Source organism: Coptis chinensis, chromosome 6 (genome assembly GCF_015680905.1).
Source record: "Coptis chinensis isolate HL-2020 chromosome 6, ASM1568090v1, whole genome shotgun sequence".
NCBI lineage: Eukaryota > Viridiplantae > Streptophyta > Magnoliopsida > Ranunculales > Ranunculaceae > Coptis > Coptis chinensis.
Window position 1 is genome coordinate 6,432,509 of NC_141461.1, and position 14,910 is coordinate 6,447,418.

The following is a 14,910-nucleotide window of genomic DNA, read 5'->3' on the forward strand; positions in this document are numbered from 1 at the left end:
GTGTTACCGGGTTTTTTTTGACAGCCGCCAGTACCAATGGCATATAAATTTTTTTTTTTTTTGACTCTCCACTCTCCTGCTGCCATTTTCAAAGGCGTGTGGAAAAACGCCACACAGTGTGGCGTGTGGCTTAGATTTTTCTACCCGCCACTCTAGCGTGCAAACTTGATGCTATCTCGTTAAAACTGGCGCTATAGATAGGTAAATTTATACCGATAGCGTTGGCGCGTTAACGTTTTGACTCACCATTAGATCAGAATTTCCGTGATATTTGGCGTTTTGTCGCACCATTGACTTAGCCTAAAACAAACGGAAATTCCACACGAGTTCGTAATGCCTTTTGTTGGAGGTGAGGGGAGAGATGCAGCTTTTATTCTCACGTGTATTCAATCAATGCAATGATGAACGTGCTAGATGATAATGGGAACTTCTTCCTTGTGGTCCAGAAGGTAGGTTTTGGCCCAGAGATATGTAAGTGCGCGCGTGAAGCTAGAGAGCAACTGGTTACTTTTTCATAAACACACATCTCAACCCATATCCCTATATGATAGGATCCGTGAGGCTGCAAGACCCATCAAGAGATGGCCACCATTCCTTGGCCCATTAATTCATGAGTAACTTGAGACGTTGAAATCCCAGCCTCCACTTTAGCAACTCTTTGTCTTGGTTTAGTTTGACTGTATTTACGATTAGCAAATGTCACATTAGTAGTTTTGTAGTTTAATTTCTAAAATTCTTCTGCCTAATAATTCTACGTACTGCCCGCCCGATCAAGTGACAAAAATTTGTTGGTATGGATTTTTTTTTTTTTTTTTTGGTGAATTACAATGGAATTATTCATGTTTAAATCGCAAACTTGTTAAATGTTTCATGTTGTTCGTTTGATGAAAGGGTTCCGCGAAATGTAGCTTTTGCCAAACTCCCTCACTTATAATGTTTTCTTTATAGTGCTATATGATTGTATCTAGTTTACTACTTAAATAAATGCCATGAACAAACTTTACTTCCTGCAGATCACCTATTTTTAACTTTTATTTTTATTTGACATCTAAAGAAATCATACCATACAAATGTATAAGGGGGTCAAATGCGCCACGAGTCTCTTCTAAATAGAGAAACCAATGCACCAAAATCATTGGAAGTAGGTCAGTCATCATTACGTTAATATGTATTACTTTTATATATATATATATATATATTTTATTGGCAAACCTGTTTTAAATGAGATCAGTAACTTTTTGATGTTGGTGGCATGGGGTTCGAGCCCCAAACTTCTGGTATCATCACCCAAATATTTTACCGACTTTGCTAGTCGGCACCTGCAAAAAAAAAATTGGACTATTTCTTGATTTGTGCGTGTCATTCTTGTGTAGGCCCATGCTAATCTTTTTTGTATCGTTCCAATTTTAACGGATGTCCCCGAAGAGACTAGACCTCTTAGAAAGTCCTCGTGTTGCACCCCTCATCTACTCTTGTAATCTTTTGAGGAGTTCTATTGACTCTAATAAATAAGAAAGAGATACAATATCAAAATAGATACAAAAAAAGAACTAGTATACATGATATCAATTTAGAAATGATATCATAGACTTCATGAATCCATGGGTATGGAACTAAATAGGGGTGGAAACAATATGATTTGGATGGGATATCGCTTTTAGCGCATCCGAATCCAAAATTATGCACACCTCATAATATGAATCCAATAGATGTATAAAATGTTATTCGTATTCGAATTTGATATCCGATTTGGATATAGGATGATATCCAATCCGATCACTAAGTTAGCATAATAGGTTAATATTATGATAAAAATCGATTCCAATTAATAGTTCTAGTAGCAACATTTAAAAATGTTGATCAACTCGAATATAACATTCTATTTGTAATGAACCAGAAATGAATATTAGTAGATGAAATTTATTATTATCAAAGTTTAAACTTTTGTTAAGGAATTTAATCAATTCCAATAAAATGAAGGGTGTATTTGATGCCCATGGGGAGAGTGAGAGAAGAGGTGGAGATAAGAGATTGAGTCATTGAGAAAAGAGATGACTTGCCTTTGTGAGCCGTGGTGGTGTTGGTGCTCTGAGGACATGAGGAAGTTAGAGAACGAGTTTGTGGTATGAAAGAATGAATGAAACCCTAGGATTTTACGCCTTGTATTATAATTTTGACTCTGTTTAATTAGCAATGGACTTAATTTGATTAACTATATTTCTTCTTTAAAGAAAACGTCCCCACCCATTTTTTTCCCATTTATACTCCTTGCCAAACACCAAATATTATTTTGTTTAATTTGTTTGTCTTTTCAAAGGGCAAAACTAGTAATTTCACTATTATTTAATAGCAATACGTTCTAGAGTACACCTTCAATATGGGTGCGCTAGCATCTTATCCCTTGGTTATAACACTCTCACCTCTTGTTTATTAGAGGGCCCAGATGTAATAGCGGCAGGTACAGCATGCATACTCTAGATTTTGACATTATTTAATTTGTTTTTGTCAAATATGTGGGCATTAGTGGGATTCTGTGTATAGAGAAAAGTACACATAGGGGCATAATAGTAATTTCACACCTATAAATTAACAAAATAAAATATAAAAATTTGGGAATGTTAACGTGACAAAGACACCTGTAAAGAGACCAGTGTAATATAAGTAGTATATAATAGTATATAGTATTCATATTATAAAATAGTCGGATTAGATACTATCCAATAGCCATAATCCGCATCTGCATCCGTATCCAAAATCTCTTCAAATATGAAAATTTATCCGAATTCCTAATTTTCAATTTATATTTTTCAAATACAAATATTTATTTTTCGAATATGAATAGAATTTGGATTTCTGACTATATGTCTACAACCCTATAATTAATTCATTAGCAAAACTCATATTGATCCATAAAAGCTGTCAAAGAAATGCAAAAGGTCAAAAGCCTACAGAACTTGGTTTAAGCTTGTGTATGTGGCTCTACTTAAACTCCAAAAAAAGAAAGCAAACAATGTGAATTCCAAAACTACTAAAAAGGCAATCCACCCATGATTCCACTTTGTCCGCTAAAAGCTATATACAAAAATCTCACTGGAAAGCAACACATTGATGATATTTTTTTCTTTAGTTTTCATAAATTTCGGAAAGTGACAAAAGATTTGAAAACGGAGGTTCACACATGAGAAATGAGTGTGAGTGTGTGACAACACAAATATCTACCATTCTCATTTGACTCTTCTCATTTAATCTTGGATCTCACTCAACACTATTTATTCTGGGGAACATTGTGAACCATCCCGCGTTCTGAATTGATGTGATGTTTCACGGTTCAGTATTTTGGTCGATAAGAGTGTGAAACACCAGAGCTTCTGTCGCACATATGCGGCTCAAGCCATTTGGGGCCCTAATCGAAATTTAAAAAGCAATTATTGATTACACTCACTTTTTATTTTTTTGTTGGAGAAATTAAAAGTTTTTTGTTGTAGAAGTGTAAAAAAGAGTTTACTTTTTTTTTTTTTTTGGAGAAATAAAAAGTTTTTTGTTGTAGAAGTGTGGAAAAAGAGTTTACTTGAGAATGTAATTGTATTTTCTTGTACTCAATTCAATTAATGTTTTTTCAAATGTTATTATAATATATAAGTTTTTAATTATTATAAAAATAATTAAAAAAATAATAAAAATGAAAAATGAAATCCAAACTAGTGTGGGTAAGGGTGAAATTTGAGCCGAGGGCTCGGAGCTCGGAGCTCGGCTTGGGCTTGGTTCGTTTAAGCTCGGCTCGAGCTATCTGAGCTGAGCTCGAGCTCGAGCTCAAATTAAAGCTCTTGTAACAAATGAGTTTGATGAAACTCGGCTTGTTTAGCTCAAATAGCATATTTATAGTGTAAAATAACCGAGCGGCTTGGGCTCGGCTCGAGCTCGCTCATTTACTATATGAGCCGAGCTCGAGTTCAATTTAAAACTCGTGTAATTAGCGAGCCGAGCTTGAGCACGGTAAAGCTCGGCTTGTTTAGCTCGAATTCCACCCTTAAGTGTGGGATGAGTTGGGGCTTTTGGACTACCAGGTCCTATTCTACTATAGGATTGAGCTGGCCCTGGACTTATTATGGTGTTCATGGTGAAGTTGTAGTTTATTATGGAAAAAGATTTCCATAAAATAAGTTGTTTTGTGTTGAGATTAAAACTTAGTCTATTAATATACATAAGCTTCTGACGCTGCTCCACTAATTACCAATTAATTTCAAATTGGATGCTCCAAAATTTAACAACTAGTAAACAAGGTTAGTATATAGTTTCATTTATTAGAGCAAGTCCAATGGAGGGCTATATGGATTGCTAAAGACAAATATAGCACCCCAACTACAAAAATGTTATTCTAATGAGACTGCTAAAAGGGTTTTAAATTTAGAAAGAGTAAAAAACCCAACAAAAATTAAGACTTTCGCTAGCAGCTGCTATAATAAGTTTGGAAAACGGACGGCATAGTTTTCGCAGATGCGTATAAATTTCGCATGCAATAAACTATCGCACTGGCCCAAAAAAAAACTCAATATAAGTTACAAAATAATGGACGAACGGCAGAAACTATGTCGTCCGTATCATTTAGCACTTCAAAATAGAAAACGCAATTGGATTGGTTTTTTGATTTTGGGGTGCCAAATTTAATTGGGCAAGCTAAAAAGTCAATGTAGCATTTTTTAGCAACTCAATTTAGCAGCTCTTCGTTGGACTTGCTTTTAGGAAGTTCAGCAGAATGATATAACATATATATCAAATTTTGCATTTCAGTCTACTCCAATGACATATATGGTGGGCGTTATCCAAATTTGATTTACCTGCACTATGTTTATATGATATATTTCAAGAGTCTAGAAGTCTAGACTTGCTAGTCTTCCAAGCTAAGTAGAAAGTCATTCTAATATATACAGTTATACACTAATCAAAATGTATATGTAAAGAAAATGTCGTCTAGAACCTGGGTCGTATAGAGATTCTGCGTGGGTTGCATGTGTTGGATATGTCGTATCAGAGTATCGCCAGACTATCAGGTGTCAATGACGAGGGCTCTCCTTGTTTGGAGGAGGATATGTGGACTGTGGAGAACTGGAGATCTGTTTTCCTAGGGTGTTGCATTCTTATAGTTCACCAACAAAACATATATATAACCCAAGATGCTCAATATATTATTCTTATTCAAATAGAAAACAGTACCAAGAAAAGGAAACAATTGTATTATGGGGTGTGGGGCTGCACACATGTCTCACTATAGGAAGCTTGAGTTGGTTCCTATTTTGTCAGTTTCCTGAATTTGTCCAAAGTGATTCTGAGCCATGACTATAACAACAGGTGGCAGGTTAATCAATATGCTATAAATTTAGATTCGATAACACAGACTCCATTAGATTCAGTGCAGCAGCATATGTGTTTCTGACCGTTAACATGGAGGATTTAAGAGAATCTAAGGGTGACAAGTGACTTTTGAATCTAAGTTTGTGATCATGTAGTTTTAATTGGTTAAGTAGTTGGGGGAAAAAGGTCAAAATCAAACAGAAGCAGAACTTTTTTTGATTGTAGTAATTAAAGTCACTGCACCAGCTGTCGTACAGTTATCTCTCTCCTCTGTCTGTGGAGATTATTATGAGATATATCAATCCACTACACAGCCTACTAATGAAATTCTGTAGCACCTAAAAAGGGCAAAAAAAAAGCTGAAACTTCACATTTGCTCAGTTTCCTAAAAAAAACACCGACCATAGTTTCTTGGTTTTTTGCTCCTTTTGTTGTGTTTTTTACTTGTTTTGGTATAACACTATCTGATGCAACAACAACAGCAGCAACAGCAGCAGATGGGTTATGAAGGTGGTGGAAGTGGAAGTGGTGGAATAGCAAGGTTTAAGTCAGCACCAGTATCATGGTTTGATAGTTTACTTATACCAAGTGGTGATGAAGTAGCACTAGAAATACCACCTGCTCAACAACAACAACAACCCAGTTTTAGAAACAGTACAAGTATTTATGACCCCACTTCTTTATTTGATGCTTCTAGTTTCACAAGGCACAACAGTTCACCACCTGAACTTCTTGCTAATCTTAATTCACCTTCTTCTTCAAATTTTGCTTCTGATGATGGGGTTGTTGCTTCAAACTATGATATCCTTTCATTTCTTGATATCCCCACTACTAGTAAGATTGCAAGAGAATCAGATTCCTCAGAACACTCTCAAATCCAATTGGTACTTTCTCTTTATTGAAAGCTCTAGGTCTCTGGCATTGTTAGTTATTATTATTATTTTTAGTTTTTATGACTCTTTATTTAGTAAGTATTGATTTTAAGTACTTGGGTACTGATCTTTTTCCCCGTATAACTGATTAGAAAAGAAAAGGGGGAAAAAAAGTTGAGGTCCGGAAATTCTTATACTGAAATCTCTATGTCCTTTGACATTACTTTATATTTTTATTTTTGATTTATTTATTTTTTTTTTTTGTGATTTTTGATTGGATGGGTGAAATTTATTATTAGGATAGTTGGATGTATATTGATATTTTTTAAAACTGAATATAACAAAACTGAGTGGTATGGTTGCAGAAAGGGGAACAAAGTGGTAATTTTTCTGATATGGAGATGGACAAGCTCTTCCAGGATTCTGTCCCTTGCCGTGTTCGTGCAAAGCGTGGCTGTGCAACCCATCCCCGAAGCATTGCTGAGAGGGTAATAATATTTCCCTTTACCTAGTTAACAGCACTTATATCCTGGTCAAGACCTTGTCATTTTCCTTACATGGCAGAACCACCCTAGCCTCCAATTCGGTCTTCAAACTCATTGTATCCCATACTAAGACCTGATTGTCGCATTTAGATAGCCTATGGGACTTGTTACACAACTTAAATCAACAGAACTCTAAGTAGGCTTAGCAAATGACGTTGTTAGACCAGATCCTTGTGGTGTAATTGTTTTATTGAACACAAATTTAGGATTAAGTGCAGCAATGGCCCTTGTTCAAGACTGGGATACCGAAAGCCTAACCTATGGATTAAGTGCAGCAATGTGGGCTACTGAGGATATCACTATCCCCTTGGTGTGTTCTTTCTGTTTAGTGTTTGGTGCTGAAGTCTTAACACGCCTTTATATGGTTGATTTATCATTTACTTATGTTTTGGTTTACTATTTGGGATGAGGTGATCAATATGTGCTACAAAAATGGTACTCGTGTAATGAGTGGATATTATCCTTTGTTCCTCAGTGTGTTTACTTGGATTAGGTTCGGCGGACTCGAATCAGTGATCGGATAAGGAAGCTTCAAGAACTTGTACCGAATATGGACAAGGTAAGTAGGCAACTCTATAAATGAAAACCCGGATTAACCAAGCCGCCCAAACTACATATCATTAGAAACAATTTATTGCACTGCAAATTTTCTGAATCTCCAGTTCTTCTAGTAGTAATAGCTATTTAATTTCACATAGTTTACGATCTCAATTGCACAAACCTTCCTTACTTGCAGCAAACCAATACTGCAGACATGCTAGAGGAGGCAGTTGAATATGTGAAGTTCTTACAGAAACAAATCCAGGTACTTCGTTATAAGAACTTGAAATATGTATGGCCACATGAGTTTGAAAAAATATGATGCACGCAATCAGATCAGAATTTTAGTACATCTAAACCACCAACTTGGCAGGAACTTAATGAGCACCAAAGGAACTGCAAATGCTTAGGTAGGGAATAAATGGAAGAAGATATATAACAGTGCAGACTCGTAGGGTGCTTCCATGACATTTTATCTTGCAGTCTTCTAAAGGGTATATCTTCTCTTCTAGTTACTTTTAATCTAATCATAGGGACATGTCTTGGGACTTCGCTGCAAAATTCTTCTACCATATGTCCATATGCATTATAAATGTAGATCGACTACTTGTTGCAGATTGTTCCCAGCTTCATCTTCTCGAGGGTTTACACTTATAAAACTTCCCCTATTTGTATGATTAAGGATGTGAGATACTTCCATGTAATCTATAGTTGCTAAGCCCAAATTTCTTGGAATATCTTTCATGTTTTCTCTTGTTCGAAAGGAACTCACACTATCACACACCTGTAAGGCTTGATGTCATCGGTTCGACAGTCTGTAAGATCAATGCATCTGATTTATAAAAGCTCCACGAGACCCAAGGTTCTTGCTGTGTTACTGTTTCTAATCTATTGTACTATTTTCCTTGATAAAAACTATTTCTCAATTTTGTTTTGTACTTTGTCATTTTATTATCTAAGGCAGAGAGGCTATTGTAATGGCATGTATATGTTATCTCTATAGTTCTATCAAGCAAACTGGATACTCAATCTTTGAACTTGACCATCCAAAGAACTCTTAAATGCTAGAGGTATGTGCAATAGTGTACTTCGTCCATTCAGATAAAAAGACGAGTGAATGAATTGCAAATCACATGGCAGAGAACTTTCTGCGCAGGATGGGTGAACTTTAAGTCGAATATGTACTGTAGCCAACATGATTGAAAGGACACTTGACCCCGTTTGAAAGCTTGATGGAATTACGGATAACTAAATCACACCCAACTCTTATGTCTATTCGAACCAAAGGTAATGACTTTTAAAGTAACCGTGTTGCCCATTCAAGCTTAGTCAAAAGAAGAGAGATCTCAATCCGTCGACAGTCCACCTAATCGGGAATATAAAGCCTCGTTTCAGATCATACCTGTGACTACGAGGTCAAGTTTGAAAGTTAGAATTATTTTTTGACGTGGAGGCATTATGCATTACTGAACAGCTGAATTCTGGATCGGTCAAGATTTCCTAACATCTCATCTGTAAGGATTGAACTACTAAAATAGACAAAGATCTAAAGTTTACAACTACGCCCATATGGAAACCAAAAGAATTTGGTCCTATCGTCAGCTGACCAAAGGCAAGAGGTTGTTAATTATTTCATTTTAGGCCGGGTCTGAGAACCAAAAATATGTGTATGACCATGTTCACCAGGCCAGCGCCGCTTGAGAATGAAATTCTGGCGAACAAAGACCGGATCAAAGAATTTTCTATGTAATTTGGATCAGACAATGTGTATCGGTGTATGAGTATCTATATTTATTGATTTATTTATTTTTAATAATATCTTTACCGTGTGATAAACAAGCTAGTCATCTTTTATCTTTGTGATGGATAGTATAGCATACATAGTGCATACTGCATACCCAGATCCTACCGTCTTTTGTAGGATAACAACGATCGTCTGTTGTAGGATAACAACGATGATGGATGAACCAATGATCTCCTAAGGCAAAGTGCAAACTACAATAATATTCTTCTCTAATTTTATTATTTCAATGGATGAGTACATGAAAATTTATAAGGCTTTAGTAACGCTACTCCAATAGGTACCCACTAAACCGCTTGCGAGATAATTCCTAGATAAAACTATAAAAGGATACTGAAAATTGAACTCTACAGCAGCTAGTCCCACGCCCATAACATATTGCTTAGCATTGTTATTGGTCCTCTTTATTCTCTTGCCAACGAAAAACTAGCCTCCAGTACATACCACCACCTTTTTTCTTTGTTTTTTCTATAGATTTTCTGTTAGAAAATGCCAAAAACAAATTATCCTATCTGCGAATGTTGTCGGCGCAGTTAATCCCATTACTTTGATAACCCACCCAGACGGCCAACCAACCTTATAAATAACTCCACCGACGCCAACCCATGGGCGTAGTAGCTATGTCCCTTGCCAATTGAATTGATCTTGTGTGGGAAAATTCCTAAAATTTTAATGGTTGTGGACCAAACCGACTGGAGTGCTATTTCAATGAGATTGACCTACATATCCGTCCGGATCTTTGATAACGACAATTCAAGGGGCATATATAATATGACGGAAGCAACCATTTTGACAAAAAACATACAGATAGAGAACATAATACCATAATCTCTATTTTGAGAGTTGGTTCGCACTTGTTATCATAGATCAATAAATTTGATTGGGGAGTGATTCAAAATAAAACTTTGGTAAGCAGTCTTTGTTCGACCAGCCATTCAATTAGACTAAGGGGAAACTTTGGTAAGAAATGAGACGACAAATGACTTACTGACATCAACAACTTGAAAAGACTAACAGGACATACTTGTTGCTTGCAGAAGAAATATTAAATTTCCACAAAAATAATTGATTTGAAAGGTATTCTTCAGTCTGATTATCTGAATGCGCTTATTCGCTTAAAGAACCATAGATTATTCAATCATGTCTATTCTACTATTCAATAGTGCGTTTACTAGCATGCTTCAGAAACAAGGCCATCCTCAACCCTAAACCTTTCATGAATGATATCAGGAAGACGAAAAATATAACGCTGGCTTTATATGATATAAAAATTTAAAAAAATAAAAAATAAAAAAAAATCTAGTGCACGTAAAAATGCTACCTAGTATAAGTACTGCTGCAGGAAAGAAAAAGAAAAAGAAAAAAAAGAGAGAGAAATGAAGGAGAAAACTATCTGTGTATACTCATACTCTACAATTAATTTCCATCCACTAGTTAAAAAAATCTGATCAAAGATGAGTAAACATAAAGTAGAAAAATACATGGAAGGTCAGTGTGCAGAAGGTTTCTTAGGTCAACAATAGAGAAGCAAAATGATGAGTCCTATCTGCTGACTTTTCAGATACCAAAACAGTCTCTGCACTTATAAATAAGTAAAGAAGGCTTTCACTTACATCCGAGAAAAAAATATTCCCTCAAGTCCAGAGACATTTTCTCAACCCCACTGATTCCATGTGTAAACATTGGTTGCATCAAACAGGTGACTATGCTTCTCAAAAAACTTCTGCCTCATCAAAGAGACTCCAGCAGGCACCATCAAGCATCTTGGCCCCAGGCTCCTTACTAGTCACATTTAATGTTTCTGTATATCCGCCTTACAAATAAAGTAGAGCCAAGATAACCAACAGCTCCTGAAAACACACATAAATCAAATACTAAGCGTGTGAAGGAAACGGGAAACCGAAAAAATAGAATACAAAATAAGCAAGAAAGAAAAAATGATTAACTGGAGCTATCCTAGTACAACCGTACAAAAAAATAATACTGTACAAACTGTGCATTTGGAATGCTTATGAACTCACCGCAGAGAATTCCTAAACCAAGACAGAACATCATAGTGTACCCAAAGTAGAAGCTAGTCTGAAAAAAGCCCGACATCTTGGTTTTCACATGGTAGTAGTATATGGAGTAGAGATACACGTAAATAGCAGTTGATGCTGCAGAGAAAAATGAAGTCCACTGCCAGTGATAGTTCTCTGCATTTAGCAAGAAATATGTGCCCACGATTGTAACACAAACAGTAACAATAATAAGAATCAGGAACACCAGCAACATAAATCCATAGACGTAGTACACCTGCCAAGCATGAGTAACACATGATGTTAGGAGTAACATAGTTCAATTTATTGTTTATGGGCATAGATTTATCATAGGCAGTGCAACAAGTGTTTCAACTTGATCAGACAGTCAAACGTATCTACTGTCTAAAAGGTTTTGTTGACACTGATAGATCTTTTGGAAGTTAACTGCAACATTTTCATTTTCCTCAGGATCTAATCAACAAATAATCATAAATGAATGATGCGTTTTTACTGCAAGACAACTTGTGCAAAACTTGAGAAAGATGAAATTCAAGATGCAATTGTACAGCACCACAAAAGGAAATAACTCAAAAAGAATAACAATAATAGTTTAGATTTTACTCATCCTGTCATTTGAGCCATCGTACATACCTTGTAATTCCAGAAGGATGTGAAGACAAAATACATCTCAATGAATATGCTTCCAAAGGGAAGTAGTCCTCCCATAAGTGAGACAACTGACGGCGTGAGATACCATTTCTTCTCAGGGATTAGACGAGGAATGGTTTTTACGCGGCAAGGATTGTTTGGGGCACCACTCCAGTTTCGCCCAACAACCGTACCAAGAAGTGCCAGAGGGAATGAGATGAAAGCCCAAATCACAAACACAACCACCATTGTGCCAAATGGGATTGCTGCTAAAGATCCATAGAATATAGCAATTGTGTTGAGTAAAAATCCGATCCCAAAGCACATAAACGGGAACAGTGAAGCAGTGAGGATCATCGACTTTATCCAGTTTTTGCCTAAAATGGAGTCACAGAAGTTAGCCTCGGTTAAAAGTAAGACTAAGCCATCATCCAAAATTTCAAAAAAAAAAGAAAAAGAAAAAGAAAAAAAAATAAATCTATCTATCTATCTATCTATATATAACAACTTTTCTGGTACAAAGAAACAGTGAATTCGGAAGAATATGTTAATAAAGGCATACCACCATGGCGTGAATAGAGCCCACCACTCACATAACCAGATATAAATGATGTCAAAGCATAACACACTATGAAAGTAGTGATAATTGCTCCTCGCCTGAAAAACCATTAACAGTTATTGATTTACAAAAATAACGATACCAGAATAAAAACGATTGCAACTACGATGAGAGACAGAGAGAGAAACCGGGCATACCCAATGTATAGCATTGCAACAATTGCTACTAGGATGACAAGGAGAACAAGTAATGCAAGTTGAGCACCTGTCCCCACAACTGCTGAAAGTATAACTAAATTCCGAGGAGGCCGAAAAACATCTCCATGGACAAGTTTCCAACCAGATTCCTCACTCACATCCCTTTCCTGATAATCAATTGTTAACAAATAATTATGAACCTGCGGTATTTTAGGATGGATGAAGTCTTTACACGGTAGAAAAAAATAAACAAATATCCTGACAAAGTAAAGAGAATCACCAGTGTCTCAAGATCATCATCTTCTCGAGCATATTTTGCGTAGTCATTTCTAAGAGTACGCATCAATATCATCGATACCAATCCAGTGAGGAATATGACCATCATGAAAGAATTGAAAATGGAGAACCAATGAATCTGCAAACACAAAACCGCCAATACTACACCATAAAAACAGGTATAAGAAATGAACTGTCCTTTTTAACAATCAACAGCCTCATCAGAAAGAAAATCTCGTATATTCCTGTCCTCTGCATTTCGGTTGGAATAGCAGTTTATCACACTCCCACTCAATTATGTCCATTTTTTCTACATCAGTTAGGAGTCGAGTGGATTTGTACAGGTTTGGTAAAGGATCTACTAGCCTCTTGGTTCTTTAGAGTTCTATTCCCTCGTTGTGATCAGACTACGAAGCATCATTCCTTTTGCCATCATATGGGGTATCAGCCTAGGGGAAATAGAAGACTTTTGATGATACAGCCTTATATAATCAAGGGGTTCACGTTCCTGGTCAAGCGTGAGGGAAATTAGAAGATATTGAATTTGATCATTTCAGTTGAAATCGATGCCTTGCAACAATATCCAAAACTACGATCAGTGAAGTAGTTTTGCAGCATGTTTAAAACTGCCTACTTCTCTCCTCAGGCTTGCAATGTAAATAAAGTTACAGAAACAATAAAGAGAAAAGGCAGCACATTTACTTATTCACCTGGTGCTCAAAGAAAGGATAATCCAGGTAGACATCAAAACGCCGTGCAAAAGTGATATTTGTTGGTGTCCACTTAACAGAATATGTCATATCTAATGTCTTCCCCACTTCCAAGGGTTTCAGGTTGTCTTGAGTGAGATTAACATGAATGATCTGCAAGAAGTAGAAGAAGAAAAAAAAAACGATTGAAACAAGAAACACCACTCCATAGGATCCAAAACATATATTCAATAAGAACTGGAAGCCATGCTAACCTGACCACCGTTGTATTTAACATTAATATTCTTATGTGTGTGAATCAGATGTCTGCTATTATCACCATTCTTATCAAGACGCACTTCACCTACAAAGCCTGATTAAGAATAAACCAATTAACTCAGGTACAACGGATAACATCGGCCCATAAATCGTAAATCCAATTTTCAAGGGAGATGAGGCATACCCCATAAAGGAAGATCGTCTGGAATTGTATTCATCACACCGCAGGACAAGAGATACAGAGGAGAAAAGCAAAAAGGGAAAGGAATCAACACGCTATGTTAGAAGGCAAAATGTATTCAACATGGGTGGTAATTGTTCAAGCAAAGATATAAGTAGTAAAGTGAAAAAAAAAAACATACCCATGAAGAATTCAAACCAATATGTATTATCAATAGCATCCTTGAACTGTTTAACCTTTGCATCATCAAGCTTAACCTGACAAATCAATCTCTTGTCGAAATTTCCTGCCCAAACACACATGATCAACTAACACTAACACATCCATCATTTCTAATTCATGATCCTAAAAAACACTATAAAGAGTTTTACATACTTAGAAACTTTACTTCCATCTGGCTGTCAATGAGTTCATTTCCACCCAAAACCTCACCAAGTCCAATCCACTTGTGAGCTGGGTCGCCAGACGGCTGGCAAAACGGTAAGCTGTAGTAGTTGTATGTTTCCTGAGGATTATTATATGGCCCAACCTTGTTTACCCATAGAGACACCGCTTCATCTGGTTTATACTACAAATTGAAATCGACGTGGCCTAACATTAGATCTAATAACATACTAATTTTATCTAAATTAAAACATATTTACGTTCTAATATGAAAAAATGAACAAAATTAGGGTTAGGGATTGAGATTTAATATACCTTGTGATCTGATTCCGAAGCTGAAATTGAAGAAACTAAGAAGAAGAAGAGAGATATGGATCCAACGGTTGAAATCATTTCTGTAAAAACGATCAACGGTTCAGATTGAAAACCAGGGTCTTTCTTTCTTTCTTCCTTCTTTTTTTCCTGGTGTGTGAAACTAAATAAAGAGAGAGGAAAAAATGGAGTGTTAACAGTACTTATTAGATTTTGTTTTCTGATGAGAAATGAGTGTGAATCTCGAGGAACACTGT

General features: G+C 36.2%; 2 protein-coding genes and 1 non-coding gene across 4 annotated transcripts; 1 reads left to right on the forward strand and 2 right to left on the reverse strand.

Annotated features, from left to right (window-relative positions):
* Positions 1-1,327: 1,327 nt before the first annotated feature.
* Positions 1,328-1,429, reverse strand: LOC147491107 (U6 spliceosomal RNA). Its single transcript, XR_015200561.1, has one exon. It is a non-coding gene; the product is annotated as a U6 spliceosomal RNA (small nuclear RNA).
* Positions 1,430-5,400: 3,971 nt separating this feature from the next.
* Positions 5,401-8,193, forward strand: LOC147491108 (transcription factor bHLH81-like). Of its 2 annotated transcripts, XR_015198396.1 has the most exons (6): positions 5,430-6,233; positions 6,587-6,709; positions 7,260-7,325; positions 7,503-7,571; positions 7,680-7,800; positions 7,923-8,193. XR_015198396.1 is itself a non-coding variant. In XM_086565555.1 (5 exons), exons 1-5 carry the CDS (start codon positions 5,817-5,819, stop codon positions 7,725-7,727), a joined length of 723 nt encoding a protein of 240 aa, XP_086421681.1. In that variant the 5' UTR covers positions 5,401-5,816; the 3' UTR covers positions 7,728-8,193. The 2 variants fall into 2 exon arrangements, 1 of the variants encoding a protein (XP_086421681.1); XM_086565555.1 differs by having other exon boundaries at positions 5,401-6,233; positions 7,680-8,193.
* Positions 8,194-10,484: 2,291 nt separating this feature from the next.
* LOC147491109 (transmembrane 9 superfamily member 1-like) lies at positions 10,485-14,893 on the reverse strand. The gene is made up of 12 exons (XM_086565554.1): positions 14,657-14,893; positions 14,333-14,525; positions 14,139-14,243; positions 13,961-13,978; positions 13,773-13,870; positions 13,519-13,671; positions 12,813-12,947; positions 12,533-12,699; positions 12,339-12,433; positions 11,780-12,153; positions 11,129-11,402; positions 10,485-10,957 (listed from the first exon to the last, which is right to left on the reverse strand). Exons 1-12 carry the CDS (start codon positions 14,732-14,734, stop codon positions 10,890-10,892), a joined length of 1,758 nt encoding a protein of 585 aa, XP_086421680.1. The 5' UTR covers positions 14,735-14,893; the 3' UTR covers positions 10,485-10,889.
* Positions 14,894-14,910: the final 17 nt, after the last annotated feature.